This window comes from Narcine bancroftii, chromosome 2 (genome assembly GCF_036971445.1).
Source record: "Narcine bancroftii isolate sNarBan1 chromosome 2, sNarBan1.hap1, whole genome shotgun sequence".
Classification (NCBI taxonomy): Eukaryota; Metazoa; Chordata; class Chondrichthyes; order Torpediniformes; family Narcinidae; genus Narcine; species Narcine bancroftii.
The window spans coordinates 165501691-165519430 of NC_091470.1; the positions used below are offsets into that span (position 1 = coordinate 165501691).

At 41.7% G+C, this 17740-nt stretch overlaps 1 protein-coding gene across 7 annotated transcripts in view; it reads right to left on the reverse strand.

The window, feature by feature from the left end:
* mtor (mechanistic target of rapamycin kinase) overlaps positions 1-17740 on the reverse strand; it is a 275568-nt gene that overhangs the window by 240034 nt on the left and 17794 nt on the right. For 5 of the 7 annotated variants that reach the window (XM_069919038.1, XM_069919040.1, XM_069919037.1 and 2 more), the window contains exons 3-11: positions 17030-17138; positions 16254-16486; positions 13227-13427; positions 12631-12765; positions 9247-9522; positions 7377-7497; positions 5353-5536; positions 4099-4227; positions 1277-1521 (exon numbers count right to left, since the gene is read on the reverse strand). In XM_069919038.1, the coding sequence (XP_069775139.1) occupies positions 1277-1521; positions 4099-4227; positions 5353-5536; positions 7377-7497; positions 9247-9522; positions 12631-12765; positions 13227-13427; positions 16254-16486; positions 17030-17138 (1633 nt within the window). The remainder of the gene's footprint in view (positions 1-1276; positions 1522-4098; positions 4228-5352; positions 5537-7376; positions 7498-9246; positions 9523-12630; positions 12766-13226; positions 13428-16253; positions 16487-17029; positions 17139-17740) is intronic. The other 2 variants (XM_069919036.1, XM_069919034.1) reach the window with 1 other exon arrangement.

Here is a 17740-nt window from a genome sequence, read left to right on the forward strand (position 1 = left end):
CCCGGATTGGGGTCGCCGCCGCCTGCCCTCAGCCCGGACCGGGGCCGGGGCCGCCGCTGCTCTCCCTGTGCCCGGACTGGGGCCGCCGCCTCCCACTCTCTGCCCGGATCGGGGCCTCCACCTGCCTCACTCGACCGAGGCCGGGGCCGCCGCCTCCCCCTTGCTCCTGCCCGGATTGGGGCCGCCGCCGCCTGCCCTCAGCCCGGACCGGGCTTAAATTACATTTAATGGCAAAGATCATTAGTATGTTTTTTTATTGATTTGTCAGCATTGAATGCGTTCTAATTAATGTTATTCCTTTAATACTTGTATAAAAGATATTATAACTAGTATTTTTGAATACATCTCATTACAAATGGCCTTCTTTCTTTGGTTGGAACTGAAATTTGGCTCCAACATTCCTTCCTTTCAAATTATGTAAGGGCATATCTGGAAAGGGTCTCAGCTGTCACCATCCTAGGCCTGTGCGCAATGGTTAACAAGATTGGGTCCCCACCCTTGCCCCTTGCAAATGCAGACAGGGAAGGCCACGCAGCATTTCAGAATAGGCAGGTTTAGCAAAATCCAACTCTTCCCGATTTACAGTATAAAGGATTTGACTCAGTGTGCTGGTGCCAACTATAAAACGATAAAGGATTTGACTCAGTGTGCTGGTGCCAACTATAAAACGATAAAGGATTTGACTCAGTGTGCTGGTGCCAACTATAAAACGTACCCAGGTTGATCTATCCTCGAAGACGCTCATCACCCAGGCTATGCCCTCTTCTCACTGCTACCATCAGGAAAGAGGTAAAGGAAGCTGAAGACAAACACCCAGCGGCACAAGGGCAGCTTCTTCCCCTATGCCATCAGATTCCTGAATGGACAATGAACCACAGACACCCTCACATTCTCTTCTTTTGCTCCCATTTATTTATTTAAAATGTGATTTATAACAATTTTCCCATTGCAATGCTGCCACAAAACAATGAATCTCATAACGTGCATGACAATAAATTCTGATTCCAATTGAAGTGCTGCTTGAAGCTTATAACTCTTCCAAGTCCCTCTACAAAATTTATCAATGTGGCGATTGTTTCTGCCTTTTCCATCTTTCCTTTCCCCCCCCACCCCCACCAACTTCTTTTGAAATGCATCCCAGTTGCGGGGCAAGGCCACCCACCTCCTGCTGCCATAGTTGCTGAACGTCCTCAGAATTACTTTAAAATGCAATTTGCCTTTCCGCTTCTATTTCCCACAACCGCCGGCACAGAGGACCAGGCAGACATGACCTTACCTTCAAACTCAAAGTTGCCCAAGGTACGAAGCGCGAGGGTGATGCATCCAACGTCACTTGCTTCAGGAATATTCATCAAGCTGGGGGAAGCAAGCTGTTGGGCCAAACTTTTAGGCATTCCTGGATGTCGGAGAGGTTTATGCATCAGCACCAGGGACAACATCTTCAGTAAGCCATCCTGGATATCTTTCTTCAGTTGCGGTATTTGTCGACTGAGATCATGCAACACCGCTGTCAAAGCAGGGCTTTAAAAACAGAATTCGCACAATTATAGTTATGAGTTTTGACATGACAATTAGAATTAGAACATTACAGTACAGGCCCTTCAGCCCGCAATGTTGTGCCAACCTATTAAAATAGTACAAAACAAAAATATTAACCCCCCTCCCCAGCACCCTCTATTTCTCTTTCATCCATGGGCCTTAAATGCCCCTATTGTTCCCACCTCCATGACCACCCCCGGCAATGCATCCCAGGCACCCACAACTCTATGTAAAAAAAAACACCCCTGATGTCTCCCCTAAACTTCCCTCCCTTCACCTTGTACAGACGTCCTCTGGCGTTTGCTATTCCTGTCCTGGGGAAATAGTGGGAATGTTACAAAAACCCAAATAGAGATAAAATGCTGTAAAAGATAAGACTTTCATTTCTCTTTTTACTGCTGACTGTCCTGTTTGAGCATCTTCAGTATTTGGAGTTTTAATTTCAGATTTCCCGCACATGCAAGTGTTTAATTTTTAGTTCCAAAGGCACAATGCCAATGTATATATTACATGCGATCTAGTACCTTTAAAATGGCAATCACACTTCACAAGATCACAAGATAAAGGAGCAGAAGTAGGCCCATTGTCATTTCAAGTTGGCTCTACCATTCTAATCACAAGTTGATCCAACCATCCACTTAACCCCACTTCTCAGGTCTCTCCCTGTAACCTTGATGCCCCAACTAATCAAATATCTGCCAATCTTTGCCTTAAATACACCCAACAACCTTGCTTCCACAACTGCCTGTGGCAACAAATTCCACAGACTCACAACCCTCTGGCCAAAGAAAATTTTTCTGCATCTCGGTTTTAAATTGACACCATTTTCTCACGAAGTTGTGGCCTCTTGTACTAGACTCCCCTACCATGGGAAACATCCTTGCCACATCCACACCTTTCAGCATTCAAAATGCGTACATGAAGTCCCCACTCATTGTTCTGTACCCCAACGAGCACAAACCGAGTGCCAACAAACCCTTTCATTCCTAGTACCATTTGAGTAAATCTTCTCTGAACCCTCCTCTTCAATGCCAGCACATCTTTTCTCAAATAAGGCATCCAAAATTGCACACTGTCCTTCAAGTGAGGTCAAACAAATGCTTTATAGAATCTCAACATTACGTGTATGCTATTCCTCTAGAAGTGAATGCCAACATCTCATTCGTCTTCTTCAGCACCAACAATTTGGAGGGTTGTCACACATTGTTATTGAATTGTGACAAATTCAACTGACCAACAACCAAATGCACATTTTTAAGCTTCAAACAATGCTGAGCATCAGTACAAGTTAAGAATTTCATCATCTCCAGTTCATTAAACATTGCATCTCTAACAGCCCAAGTCCTCAAATATAAAATATGGATACAAGTAATAAAAAGAAAGAAAACAAAAATCACAATGCAGATATAAAATCACATGTTCTTCGTGTAGGGCAATCTATTTATTAGCTTTGCGACAACATGATGAAATATTTAAAATAATCATTAGTGAATGTTTTGCTAAGATTATCAAAGTCCAGGTCTCAACTTGTCCCATTCTACCGAACAAATGAGCCTGGCCAACATCATGAATAAAGTTAGTGATAAGCAATAGATATTTAACCAAATAACTTCATAGTACAGCAGGATTTTACTCTCCCATGGGCACTAAGAGTGCCTAGTCTGAGAAGACCGCACTTCCTGAGAAGAATGAGGTGGGCAAGGTTACCCTTCCACAGGATCTCTATCCAGATTTTCCTGGCCAGCTGCATCACAGCGTGGTATGGTTGCAGCAGACAAATGGATCGGAAGTCAACCAACAGGACCGTAAGAGTGGCAGGGAAGATCACTGGAGTTTATCTCCCCACCCTCCACTCGACATGATCTATCAGAATCATTGTCTGAAGAGGGCGCACAAAATGAGTGAGGACCCCATTCCTGACAGGAAAAAGATACAGGAGTATCAGAGCCAGCACCACCAGGCTGAGGATCAGCTTCCCACAGGCAGTGAGAACGCTGAACGACCAAAGGAACTGCCCACACTGAGATTTTCATGTTTATGAAACAACATGCATTCATTTGTAGATATGAATTCTTGTCCTGCATATGTATTGTTTGTCTGTACGTGTGATATATTTGGTTGCATGTCTGCAAATTTTGCACCAAGGACCCGAGAACGCTGTTTTGTCGGGTTGTCCTTGTGGAATCGGGTGACAATAAACTTGAATGACTAAATGAAGTGCTCACAGCAAACCCCCCCCCACCCCCCCCACCCACCCAGAGTTTTATTAAACATTTATTTATATGTGTATATTTGTTCTGCATATTGTTTGTCTGTATGTGTGTTTTGTCTGGTTGTGTGTCTATGCGTTTCGTTCCAAGAACTGGCGATAACAGTTGTACTTGTGCAATCGAATGGCAAATACACTTGAACTTGATGTTTTATGTGACGCTTTTGCCTCATCATTGCTGGCACTTTTCAAATATTACAGCTTCACAATGAGAAACAACTTGACAATGTCAAACTTGAATCAATCCAAATGAAAAGCATCCTGCAATCACAGTACAAGTGGTTCAGTACCTGAGTCCAACAGCAAGCATCTGCTCAAGTAGTTCCTTAATATCTTGCTGGATCGCTGGTCCTATAGCTCTGGCTATCATACAGATACAAGTAAACACAGTTGCATCCACTTGAATAATTTTTTGCCTCCTGTGAAACACAAATACAAAGGAAGCTAAATATGCGTTGCATTAACTTGGCATATATATCAATATACAATGCACGACTACTTTGGCCATTCATGGCTTAATATCCTGACTTCCAGGTTTCAACAATACATTTAGATTTTGTCCATTTGCTCTTCAGCTTTCCCCAGATTAATTATCAAAAAAGAAAACTGTATAGTATATAAAAATGTTGCTATGAACGAAAAATACTCCCGAATGTATGGAAAGGCTCTCTGAAGAAGCACAGTTCCTCCAATGCCTCCTTTGGACCTTGATCGCTTAGAGTGGAGAAAGAGCATTTGGGATGGTGTTGAGGATAGGCACAGATTCATCCAGCTGTCCGTGCAGCACTGAAAGCATGATCCAGCGCACAATTGACGCTGCTACCCCGCCAGCCACTTCTGTGGAAACGTCTGTGAGTTTACATTAGCCAACCTTGCACTCAGTCAAAATGGAAGCCATACTAACAAAAAAAAAGGGAAAGTCGACATATGAAATGCTAACATTGGAACTGATGAGAAAGAAGATTTTAGATTATAAAATGCAATTTTTAAAATGTTGACTGGAAGGCAAAGGCATTTTTTAGGCTGTATTCATTGGTCAGCTTGGAAGCTGATAAGAAGCTCCTTATTTGGTAGATTGGCATGATACTAATTAACAAATACAGAGAGAATTTTAAGGAATGTGTTTATATAGAGCAGTCTATCTGAATGCTCCAGAGGATTAGAAACTATAAAAAAAACATAGGTGATATTGTAAGCCACAAGGTAGTCTCCTTTGTAGAAGGTTTGCTGCTTATGGCAGTGCTTCTTGCTGTAACAGAGTTCTCATGCTTTGCAAAGCGATTAAAAACATTTGTTTGTGCAGCTATATTCATGTTTGCTTTCAAGCAAACTCAGATCCAATTCAACACTGGGACCACACAAAACAGTCATTTCCATATTTTCTTTGGCTTGGCTTCGCGGACGAAGATTTATGGAGGGGGTAAAAAGTCCACGTCAGCTGCAGGCTCCATATACTTTTCAAACAAATAACAAACATATAATGCTTAAGTGTAGAATTAAAATAATACATTTAATAGAAGTAATCTAATTTATTCCACAATTACTTGTGTGCAAGATCCTTTGGTGGAAGGGCTCCTTTTAAAGTTTCCAAAATTTTCTGCAAATATGGATTAATCGATGCTCTTACAGCCACCACCAATAGGCCCAGGGCTTGGAACGCAGCAGCACGCTCTTTTTCTTTCTTAATACAGTTCATTAGATGAGTTACGGAGTCATATAGATGCTGATCTGCAGATTGATAACATTCTGTTAATAACAAATATAAACACAAGGCTATAAGCAATTAAATTTGTCTTGTATATTTACTTTGGTTTTCATTTTTAATATACTTAGTAAATAAGTATGATTTTGAAGGAATGCTTCCTCCCATTTTGAATTCTACCAATCACTGCCAAGTCGACGACATAGATGATGAACCCTTCCAAGTTGGCCACCAAGCAACACAGAAAACTGCTCCAATCATACCATTCTCCAATTTCCACCTCTTCTCCTTCCACTTCCCCAACTTAAAGGAATCACTCACTTTGGATACCACACGTGCTAAAACTTCAATATTTTCCCAATTGGTGATGCACGTGTCTGGGATTGTGAAGAATGGCAGGAGTCCATTCAGTCTCTTGCACATCTACAGGCTCCAGGAAAGAGTTCCTAATCTGTTTCATTCCCTCCTCTTTCAATATGATCTTTCAATTCTTTTTCAATCAGCAAATCAATTCCCTTTTCAAAGTAACCTGATTCTGCTCCTACCTCTATTTCAGGCAAAGCATTCCAAAACAGAGAAAAAAATTAGATGCACATTTAAATTTTAGACATAAAGCATGGTAACAGGCCCTTCCAACCCACAAGCCTGTGCCCCTAAATACACCTATTAACCCACAACTCCCTCCATACATTTTGAAGGGTGGGAGGAAACTGGAACACACGGGGAGAACTGACGAACTCCTTACAGACAGTGCCAGATTCAAACCAATGCCAATAGTGTAATATGTTGCACTAACCCCAACGCTATCTGTTCCACTTCTCACTTCCTTTATAAATTATGATCCAAATACAATTCAAATCCTGACTGATACCACTGACAATAACAAAATTAAAACTTCAGATTTTTACAATACCTTCAAAAATAATCAACACGTGTGCTAATGTAGGGAGAATTGAAGAGATAACAACAGCACTGACATTGATAGTGCCAGATATCTGAAAATACATGCATGCGCACACAGTCTCTGCCTGTCATCTCCTTCTCCATCCTTGAAGGCAGCCATTTTGAATAGGCGCCATACAGTCTGCAATCCTAAATAATTTTGCTCGAGGTTTTTATATATTTGGCAGAAGTATGGAAGAAACCAACTAAACAACCTCTTCACAGGGAAGGAAGCCACAGCCAAAAAAAAAACTTTTAAGAATGGCTGCCTTAAGGGACTACTTAATCCAGATAGCCTCTTCTTATATCTACTTTAGTGGTTCCATGCTAAACTTTAACAACACAAGAATTGCAGATTCTGAAACATGAGAAGCTGGAAGGTCAGGCAGCAATGATAGAGAGAATTAGCCTGCCAAAATTTTGACAGGGGCCCTTTTATCGCGATGAAGATTCCTGACCAGCAACATTAACTGACCATTTCTCTTCATAGATGCTGCCTGACCTTCCAGCTTCTCCTTATTTGCTCACCATCTGTCATCATCATATTGTTAAAGTGCTAAATTGCTCCAGATTCTCTTTGATCAACTTTGCTCGACAAAATGCTATGCGACTGCAAGTTGTTGTCATAGGGGTTGTGCCAAAAGTCAAAAAATGAGGAAACGAATGCTTCACTGAGAAAATGTACGGTCTCAACACCAACTCTTCTGCCAACGACATAAAGAAAGACTCAAGTTGCAGGTCACGTGCCGGCAACTGTCAAATCAGAAAGCATTAAATTCTGATAAAACCAACAAGATATCTAGTCTTTTTCCACATACCAAAATTCCCAGCACTTTCATTATTAACATGTGGATCACTTCCCAAACTAGCATGCAAAATATTAAGGAATAATAATGAAAAAAAAATACCTGAAAATATTCATACCTTTTATCTCACCTGTGAATAAATGGGGCTGGAAAGCAGCCAGGCGAGGAATTAAATTTAAAATTGCTGATTGAATCAGTGGACTTTTACTGCTGCGATATTTAAGCACCCAGTGAGTCACCTATATCAAGATCCAAAAAAAAAGTGAAATTACTCCACTGGACCTGGATTTTAACTCTCAAATCTTAAATACTATTGACTAAAGTGAGATCAATATGCAGAATCCAAAAGATATTATAAAAAGCAACACTTTCACTTGAACTACATTCAAACATTATAACTGAACAAGAGGGGCTGTGTATAGAGGAATGCCTTGAAGATCTGAAGGAAGCTCAATAGAATCGTCAAACATTAGCTCTGATAGTTATTTTTTTTAACCAAAGTGGGGGTGGGGGGGAATCTCGAAACAAAATTAGACTCATTCAGTGAGAAACTTGTGGCAGCTTAAAATAAAATCAACTTCAAATCAGCAAATATCAAAATGTTGAAGTGGCCACTAATGACGGTGTTGCTCTGTGAAATCCAAACATTACAGTCGTGTACAAAAGTCTTCTAACGTTAAATACTCCTAGCATGCACCAAGACAACTACACGAGGTTGTTACAGAGGAATGTTCATATCCCGAGATCAATCATCCATTCTGTTGAATACGAGCATTATGACAGGCAATTTGCAAAACCAAATCGCTTTACTCTGAAGGTAACCAAAAAGCAAAGATCAACACCTTTTAAAACTGCCCTTTTATTGTTTTTTTTTTAAAAAAGATTACTTGGTTGTGTTGTTATTTATATTGGACCAGAAGTCCAAGTGTGACCAACGATTTGCCCAATTATGATGAATGCAGAAGGCCAAAAATTGTAATAGATGGAGTACAGCCAAATTACATCAATCAAATTATTTGCTGTGCCTCTGTAACCAAACCAGTTCTGGCTTAATCTACAGCTTTACGAGAAACCTATATTTTAAAAACCTCATGTCTTTTTCACCTCAGCTCCATTTGATCTTTTGCAAGGTTCAATATCTGCTATTCGCTAGTTACCCCAATACTTGAAAGAAAGTAAATTAGCAAAATTTTGCAGAAACCACATAGGAGTGGGGTTAATTGCATACCTCCCTCATCGAGCTGACACAAACAAAAAGAGAAATGTGCAACAAACTTGTTATTCTATAATTATAAACACTATAAGGAACATAGCTGGGAAATTTATATCTTCAAGCAAAGGATTTCTGGGTGAAAGCCAAACTGCTACAAGGACTGGAAAATGACAGACTAAAATTTGCTTCGGGACTGGAACGGAGAGAGAGAGAGAGTAGAGTGCACCAAGTTCCTTGGACATCACTTAACTAATGACCTATCATGGACCAACAGTTGTTAGGAAGGCACAAAAGCTAATGCACTTCCCGAGAAGATTGAAGTGGGCAACGCTACTGGCCATCATCATGTCAACCTTCTATAGAAGCTCTGTGGAGAGCATCCAGGCTGGCTGCATCTCAGTGTGGTATGGCTGCTGCAGAGAAATGGATCGGAGGTCAATCCACAGGATCACAAGAGTAGCAGAGAGGATCACTGGAGTCTCCCTCCACCACCACCACCACCCCCCCCCCCCCCCCCAACATCGACCTGATTTACCAGGATTGTTGTCTGAAGAGGAGAACCCCTTCCACCCCACCAGGCTGAGGAACAGCTTCTCTCCCCTGGCTATAAGAATGCAGAACGAACAAGGAACCACTCACACTTAACCATCCAAGACCCTCACATTTACAAAAGAAACAGATGATAAGAAAAATAAATGACTTGAAATAAGTTTGTTCCACTGGGACTGTATCCACATAACAATGCAAATAAAATAGAAGAAAGTTTAACAATTACCTGATCAAATCGCCCTTCCAGATGCTCACGACAGTACCTACTTTCCACCAAAGCCGGCTTGGCTGGAGCAGCAGTGGTTCCAAATACCGAAATGCTCTGTGGTGTGTTATACCCAAGAAGTCCGAGAAGTGCATTTGATTGTTGAGGCTGAGCAGACTGAAAACTCGTGAAGGATGTAATATGTCGGGGTTTAGCTCCAAAGCCCATCAACTCCTTGCAGTATTTATCGTGAACCAACTGCTGCTGAGTGATATCCTCCATCTCCTCTCGCAAGCGCTGTGATCAAAGTTTTTTTTTTTAAAAAGCAATAAACAATTATTGTTCAAACCAGTCAGAGGGACAACAGCAACACAATTAACATTTCTTTATTTACGGAACTGTAGAAGCCAATTCCGGCCATTAAAACCTGTGCTGCACAATTAACCTACAAGCCCACACATCCACACTGCCAGTGTAATAGAAATCAGTTCAACCTCTTACTTTTAGAATTTACATTTAAATACTTCACATGATAAATTGACAATGCTTTTCTTTAATTCTGTTCCACATTATTTGGAGAGATAAAACATGTTTTAATCAACAAGAAAGGATATTTACACAGCCACAAATAATTCTAATGTGCATTAAATAGTGGAGGCATAAGATTTAGTGCTAAACAGATGTTTAACAGTTACAGTCTGCCCCCAAGTGAACACAGAACAGTACAACACAAGACCAGGACCTTCAGCTCCCAGAATCTGTGCAAACCATGAAGCCCATATTTAAAAATCACCTATATAAAATCAGTTTGTTCATTCATCTGTCTAAATACCCATTTCTTAAACATTGCTGTTTGCATCTGCTTCCACCATTTCCCTGGGAGCAGGTACCTACCACCTTGTGTAAAAATAGGTGAGCAAATCACCTTTAAATTTTCCCTCTAGTATTTCATATTTCCAATCTGGGGGTAAAAAAGATGCTGACCCTATCTGTGCCTCTCAGAATTTTGACTGCCCCGTGCTCTCCCCACAGCCCCGTGTTGGTCCCCACACGGATCCCACTGCCCCACTCAAGTCCCCACACGGATCCCACAGCTCCGCGTCGGTCCCCACATGGATCCCTCTGCTCCGCTCTCTGCCCGCCCCCCCGCGTCACACCCCCCCGCTGTTCCCGCCCCCCCGCTGTTCCCGGCCCCCCCCGCTGTTCCCGGCCCCCCCCGCTGTTCCCGGGCCCCCCCCGCTGTTCCCGGCCCCCCCCCGCTGTTCCCGGCCCCCCCCGCTGTTCCCGGCCCCCCCGCTGTTCCCGGCCCCCCCCGCTGTTCCCGCCCCCCCCCCGCTGTTCCCGCCCCCCCCCGCTGTTCCCGCCCCCCCGCTGTTCCCGCCCCCCCGCTGTTCCCGCCCCCCCGCTGTTCTCGGCCCCCCCCGCTGTTCCCGGCCCCACTGCTGTTCCCAGTAACTGAATGATGAAGATAACTGTTACAAATTCCAATTTAATTAACAAATGTGTAAAGCTGTTTGCAATTTAAAGAATCGCACATAACGAGTATCAATTGCCAACGAACCAGTGTTTAATTTTAAAACACTAATTTTATTTCTAACTCTAAACTACAGTCTTAACTTTTAAACTATCCTTAACACTAAGTGTATGTGTGCATGTTACCCAAACCATTACAGGCCAGGCCAAAAATCTAGAAAGTTACTTCAAAGTCCAGTCTTTCAAATTCAGTGTTGAAATGTAGGCCTTTGAAATTTGATGCCCAGAATTAATGTTGAACTGATGAGACTGGAGTTGCAGTTGCTATGGACTCACGAATTCTCCTAGCGTTGCCTTTAAAGAAATGTCCTTCCACACGAGCTGTGGTCATAACACTCCTGGTCCTTTTGTAGACGAGACTCAAACTGGGCGGCCTCCACAAAGCTTCCAAGACCCTGGCACCTGTCTCTCCAAGCAACCTTCACTGTTAGTCACACTCAAAATGAAGCACTTTGCTTCCCAAAAGACCCTCCTGGCACAGGTCAATCCAAGCAACCTTCACTGTTAGTCACACTCAAAATGAAGCACTTTGCTTCCCAAAAGACCCTCCTGGCACAGGTCAATCCACCAAAAAGGCCCAGTCATTCACAAAACATGGTTTGATCTGAATTCTACAAAAATAGCTGGCCACAGAGCTGCTTCAAAAAGTGGTTTTCGCTTCAGCCATTGGAATGGATCTCCCTTGCAAAAGTCAGTGTCTTTGCAAATGTATCAGATCTGGAACAAGCCTTCCCACAGTTCTTCCAATGTATTGAATTGTCGCTAGGCTGAGTTGTGATGGTGCTTGTGTGAAATGCTAAATGTTAACTGTGACCATTCAGTTCCTCCTATCTATACTATCCCTGACAGTGATAATCGCTTCTAACAAAAAAAGGTTGCTCGTAATACCAATTAGCAAGAACATGTGAAACTGCACGTAGGCATCAGTCCAACTGAGTATATAATTCAGTCTTTTCTCAAAGATCAGTCTTCAGGGAACAAGCACTAGAGAAGAGGTGCTGACTTTTACTAGAGGTGCTCTCTCCCACTACCATTCCTACAGTTGAAGTAATAAACTGTTTGTATTTTAAACCAGTTCTCTGCTGTATTCCTTATTCATAGATTTACTCACAGCGCAGGCTATCTTTTACAATATAGCTTTGCTAAGTATATAATATGGTGTTCGCACAAAGTCCACATTGCATCACACCCAATTTCACAGAACATAGGTGGACGTTAAGCAGTGCATACCTGTAGTTCTATAAGGTCATGCCTTCAATACTCCAGAGAAAACAATCCTGGTTTGTCAACTTCTTCTTGCAGCTCATACTCTTCTCATCCAGGCAAGCAGCCGATAAAATGTTTCTGCATCCTTTCCAAGGACTCCACACACTTCCACTGGTGACCAGAACTGCACATAATACTCTGAACGTGGACTAACCGAAGTTTTATACACCGGAAACAGGTCTTCTTGATTATTTCTTTCCCCAAACACATTCAACAGTCTGACTGTTGCCATACACCTTATTCAGCACCTTTGTTGTGTTGGGACTTTGAGGAAATTATGCATTTGCAGCCTGAGATCCGATTGTACATCAATGTTCCTAAGATTTACTCTACACTTCCCTTACATTTGATCTCCCAAAGTGCAACAATTCACACTTGTCCAGATTAAGCTCATTTCTCTGCATGTATTGCCAATTGGTCTCTATCCTGCTGTACATGGTGACAATGCTCCTCACTATCCACAACTCCAATTTTTGTGTTATCTACAAATGTAACCCGCAGCCCATCAACATGATGGCATATCTCCAGCACGAGGGTCTGCATTAAGTCACAAATATAGCCAGTAAGTCAGAACTACATAATGAATGTAACAAATCCTGAACCTACCTCTCCTTCCATGCTGCTTATGCGAATCAGTTCATTTAGAATGAGCAAAGCACCATGAATACGATCATCGCGATTCAAGCCTTTTTCCTTAGCCAGAGTCTCATCAAATCCCTTCTCAGCCTCCTCAAATGTTTGCTGCATACAAAACAAAACTTCCATTTACTCAAAGAGCCTTCGGACTTTAAGCAGGGAGTGCATTTCCGCTCTGTGGCCAAATAAATACGTGCCATGAGCAAAATTGAGAAATAAAAGCAGTCACCCATTGGCGCGGAAGGCCTGCACGACACATTCCCAAAGTGTGCATGGAAAATTTGAACTCACCCAATTTTTTTTTAAATTTAGACACAGCCTGGTAACAGGCCCTTCCAGCCCCGCGGCCCCCAATGGGCCTACAGCTCCTGATACGTTTTGAATGGTGGAAGGAATCCAGAGCCCTCAGCCATGCAAACCTAGGAAGAACTTACTCCTTTTGTTGGAGTAGGTCATTCGTCAGCACAGCCGCTGCGGGCCTCGGGGTCTGTAGCGCGCGGTGAACTTCTATGTTCCGTTTTCGGCTGTGACGAGGGAAGAGATGTGATGACCATCCTCTCACTCACCTTGTACCACTGCGGCCTTTGCATTTCTTTGGTTTCCCTCTGGGTGGTGAGAACGAGACAAGCGCGCAAGGCCGCAACAGCACCTTCCCTTATGGCCTGTTTGGAGTCCCAGACAGCATAGAATATGTTGTCAAAGAAAGCCTGCACTTGTTGGAAGAAGAAAGTGGGTGCGCTGACTGCCAATTCCCGCAGGACCAGAACCTGGAATACAAAAAACATGAAGACGCTCACAGTGGGTTATTCCCAAGCTCATTGTGCGATCTGTAGAATGGATCGGGGACGTGCTCCTTTATCGAGAACTAGGATCTGTGAGTACATTAGAGCTGTGGACAAAGTTTACATTCTTTGGCTGACAGTGTCACATCATTTCATTGGCACCTCACAAAAAAATAAAACTTGGAACAAAAAGACCACAAAGAACAGCTGGAGATTATTTATAACATTTACAGCATTGACATTACAAAATGGAAGAGGCTATCTGAAATAAATGAATCAGCAAGGACATTCTTCCTAACTTGCTACTCTTTGAATGTTACCTTGAGAAGCACGAAGAGAGGGGAAAAAAGAAAATCACAGTTAAACCCCACTCGAATTACGGAAATGCACTTATACGAAGAAACCCGTGTTCGCTTTTATGCAGAAACGATCATGGGTTTTCGCTTTTACGAAATGGGCCTTCATTCTACGAATTTTCAGTTTGCGAATGGAACGCTCTACCTTCGTAAAGTGGGGTCTAGTAAAATCCGTTATCCGAATTCAAGCAACCGGCAAAATATATCATGGAACATAAATGGGTAAAAAAAAATGGAAATTTAAAATGGCCTTGTCATTATTTTTCCCATTCAAGTAAAACGCAGTCTCAAGCAAACGTAAAGCTTGCTTATCTGGCATCTACCAATCACCAGAGGTGCCAGATATCAGCAGTTTTACTTTACTGTGGGAAGTGCATACTGTACAATTCAGCTATTCCTTTTGAATTATTCAAAATTAAAATAAAACACATTGACAAATAATACTTTACATGCAGTAAGGCAATGATTCCCACCATTCAAGGAACTATGCACACATAAGCGATCTCAGTCGGTGAGATGACTAATAATACCCATGTCATTGTTGATTCTCTATAGTTGAATGATAGGAGAGGAATGCTAACAAGTAAAATCAATAGAGCTGTCTATTGCACCAATTCAGTTGCCATGGCTTATGTAACCAGATCATTTTAGTACTGGATTTCCAAAACATTCACCATACTGCCAAACTCAACAATGAATAGAAATATTAGCATGGTGTCAGGAAACGGCCAGAACTGCTAAAACTATATAATCACAATGCAAAAGATTACCTTCAGAAGCAAAATGGGAAGTGCGGAGCCAAAAGAAATAAAGCGGCCACTGTTATATTTGCTTTGAAAGTGAGAATGGGGATTCTCAAATATTAGCATATAGAAGATGGCAAACTCCACTATCAGCCAAAAGTATGAGCGTTCAAACTATGACTTCAATATGCAAACTAGATTACCATACTACGATGATGTATATGGTTTATGGTGCCTGGCTTTGAGTGAGATTCATTACACTGTTTTGATCAGTTCAATGTGTTTCATGAAGATCCAAAGAGATTCATTGTGTTGTCCAATGTTTTTTTTCCCCCTCAATTACTAGACAGCCTAGTAGTTTGCTTAAAAAATGGATATCTAAAATAAAAAAGGTACCAAAAACACCCAGCTAGTTGCTCACCAATGATTTCACCAGAAATGGACAGCTTGGGCAATGATCTGAATGGAAATCAATCATCCTGAATTACCTCAGTGAAGTGGACTTGACCAAATAATGATGCACTAGAAGAAATTTATCCTTGCATTTGGTTGCAGGGAATATAACAGGTGAGTTAAGACTCGTTTTAAACTGTACAAAATCTCAACTGTTCTTTTCACAAACTAAGTGATTGTACAAGAATACTACAATTTACTTTGTGAATTTGCAAAATCCTCTTCACTCTGAAGAATGACATGCCAATTGCTTTTGGAAATATATCCACTTTTTTTTAAGAACAGAAGAAAATGTTAATTAAAAATAATACGAAAGCGTCACATACACGGTAAATGGTAGGACACAGAGGAGAGCGGTAGAACAGAGGGATCTGGGAATGCAGATTCATAGCTCCCTGTAAGTGGCATCACAGATAGGGTTGTAAATATTGGCCTTCATAAATCAGAGAACTGAGTACAAGAGTTGGGATGTTATGGTAAAGTTGTATCAGACATTGTTGAGGGTAAATTTGGAGTACTGTGATCACCTAATTCAAGGAAGATATCAACGATTGAAAGAGTGAAGATTTACTAGGATGTTGCCCTGACTTCAGGAACTGAGTTACAGGGAAAGGTTAAACAGGTTAAGACTCTTTTTTCCCTGGAACATAGAAGAATGAGGGGAGATGTGATAGGTGCATTTATGAGGGGTAGAACAGAGTAAATGTAAGTAGGCTTTTTCCACTGAGGGTAGGTGAGATACAAACCAGAGGACACAAGTTAAGGGTGAAAGTGGAAATGTTCAGGGGGAACACAAGGGAGAACTTATTCATAAAGAGAGTGGTGAGAGTGTGGAATGAGCTGCCAGCTGAAGTGTTGAATGCAGGCACAATTTTAGCATTTAAGAAGAATTTGGACAAGTACATGGATGGGAGGGATGTGGAGGGCTATGCACTGGGTGCAGATCAGTGGGACTAGGCAGAAAAATAGTTCAGAAGGGCCATAAGGCCTGTTTCTGTGCTGTAATTTCTATCAATATCTTTGCGTAGCTAATTTAAAAAGAATGGAAATAAACCAAGCGGGTCTTCTAAACCATTAGGATAGGCAATCATTAATACAACTTTGAAAACCAGCTCTCATGCAAGAGGCTGACAGCAATTAACACTCTTGATGCCTCTGCAATTCTCTTGTCACATCGAGAAGCAAGCGCAAATAGCTCTTATACTTATGCTCTTCCTTTAACTTTCAAATCGGTAAAATCAGTCCATGGCAGTAATTACCGCAGCATGACGCCTTCCTTCATTCCGGTCTGCTCCCAGCCATTCGAGTGCACGTTTGACTTCAAACTCCACATATTCAGCTGTACAGGTATCACCGGCCATAGAAAGGCGACCCATTGCTTTTGAAGCCATTTCCATGACAACTGGGTCACTCGAAGGGAGTAGGTTCCGCAAGTAATTAGCAAACCGTGTAATTCGGGTCGCATTTCCTCCTTCAACTCCAATAAGACTTACTGCATTTGGAAAAAGAAAAATTTTTTAAACATCAGATCATAAGAAGTAAGGACCTATTTTCAGTCCGAATCAGCGGTTCTCAACCTTTCTCTTTCACCTCACGTACCTCTCTAAGTATTCCTTATGCCATAGGTGCTCTGTAATTGGGATAAGGGATTGCTTAAGGTGCTATGTGTGTGAAAAGAAAAAGTTTGAAAACCACTGTTTTAATTGTGCTTAATTGACTCGTTATGTGCACCGTTTCATTACTCCAAAGGAAACAGGCCACTGACAATTTTTCTCAAACAAAATATTTCAGTAACAATTAGGTCTTGAGCAGTGGTTCTCAACCTTCCCTTCTCATTCATATCCCACCACAAGCAATCCCTTACTAATCACCAATGGCATAGGGATTACTTAAAGTGGTATATTGGTGGAAAGAAAAAGGTTGAGAACCTAGATTAATTTATAATGAGATATGACAAATTATTCCATAGTTTTTAAACACTGTCAGAAATTTTGCAACAGAGTGATTACTTCCATTTTTACAAAGCCAAACATACCTATTGCCAGGATACCCCCTTTTCTCTCATTTACGTCAGAGCTGGAGACCAGTTCAAAAATATGATGATTCAATTCATCGTAGAAAGAAGTAACCTCCTCTTGGTTGACCTAAATAAACACACAGTAGAACTTAAAACACTGTAGTCCAATGCAGGTCATTTCAATTAGCTTTAAAGCCATTTTTCATTTCCCAGTATAATTCCTCACAATAGTTGACCAGCTGCCATATTGACTTAGTTTTCATTTTGTTGTTTAAATGCTTCCTTATAAATGTGATGCAATTGATGGAAGTGGAAAAAAGAAAAGTAGATTGGTCACAGGCAAATAAAAACACCATCAGCACTGGAAGAACTGAAGGTTCCTAAGTGACATCTATGAATCACAGGCTTCGTACAGTCATTATATGAAAGTGATATGCAACAAAGTATTAAACCTGTCTAATATACCATCGCTATGTCATAAATATTATAGTGCCCTGAAATGATAGGACTGTGGTTACCCTTTGCAAATCCCCCATTGGGCCTCACAAAATGAAGGATGAATGCGACGATCCAGCAGGCTGTACGAGGTCCGAAGCGCTGCACTCCAATTGGCCACAACCAAAAGATCTTAATTGGCTATCAGGGAAAGCGGATCGCAAACAACACCAATCAGTGCTGAGAGGGTTTTGACCATGCCCCTCAGCTTGAGAATGAAAGCAGGGCTGTGAG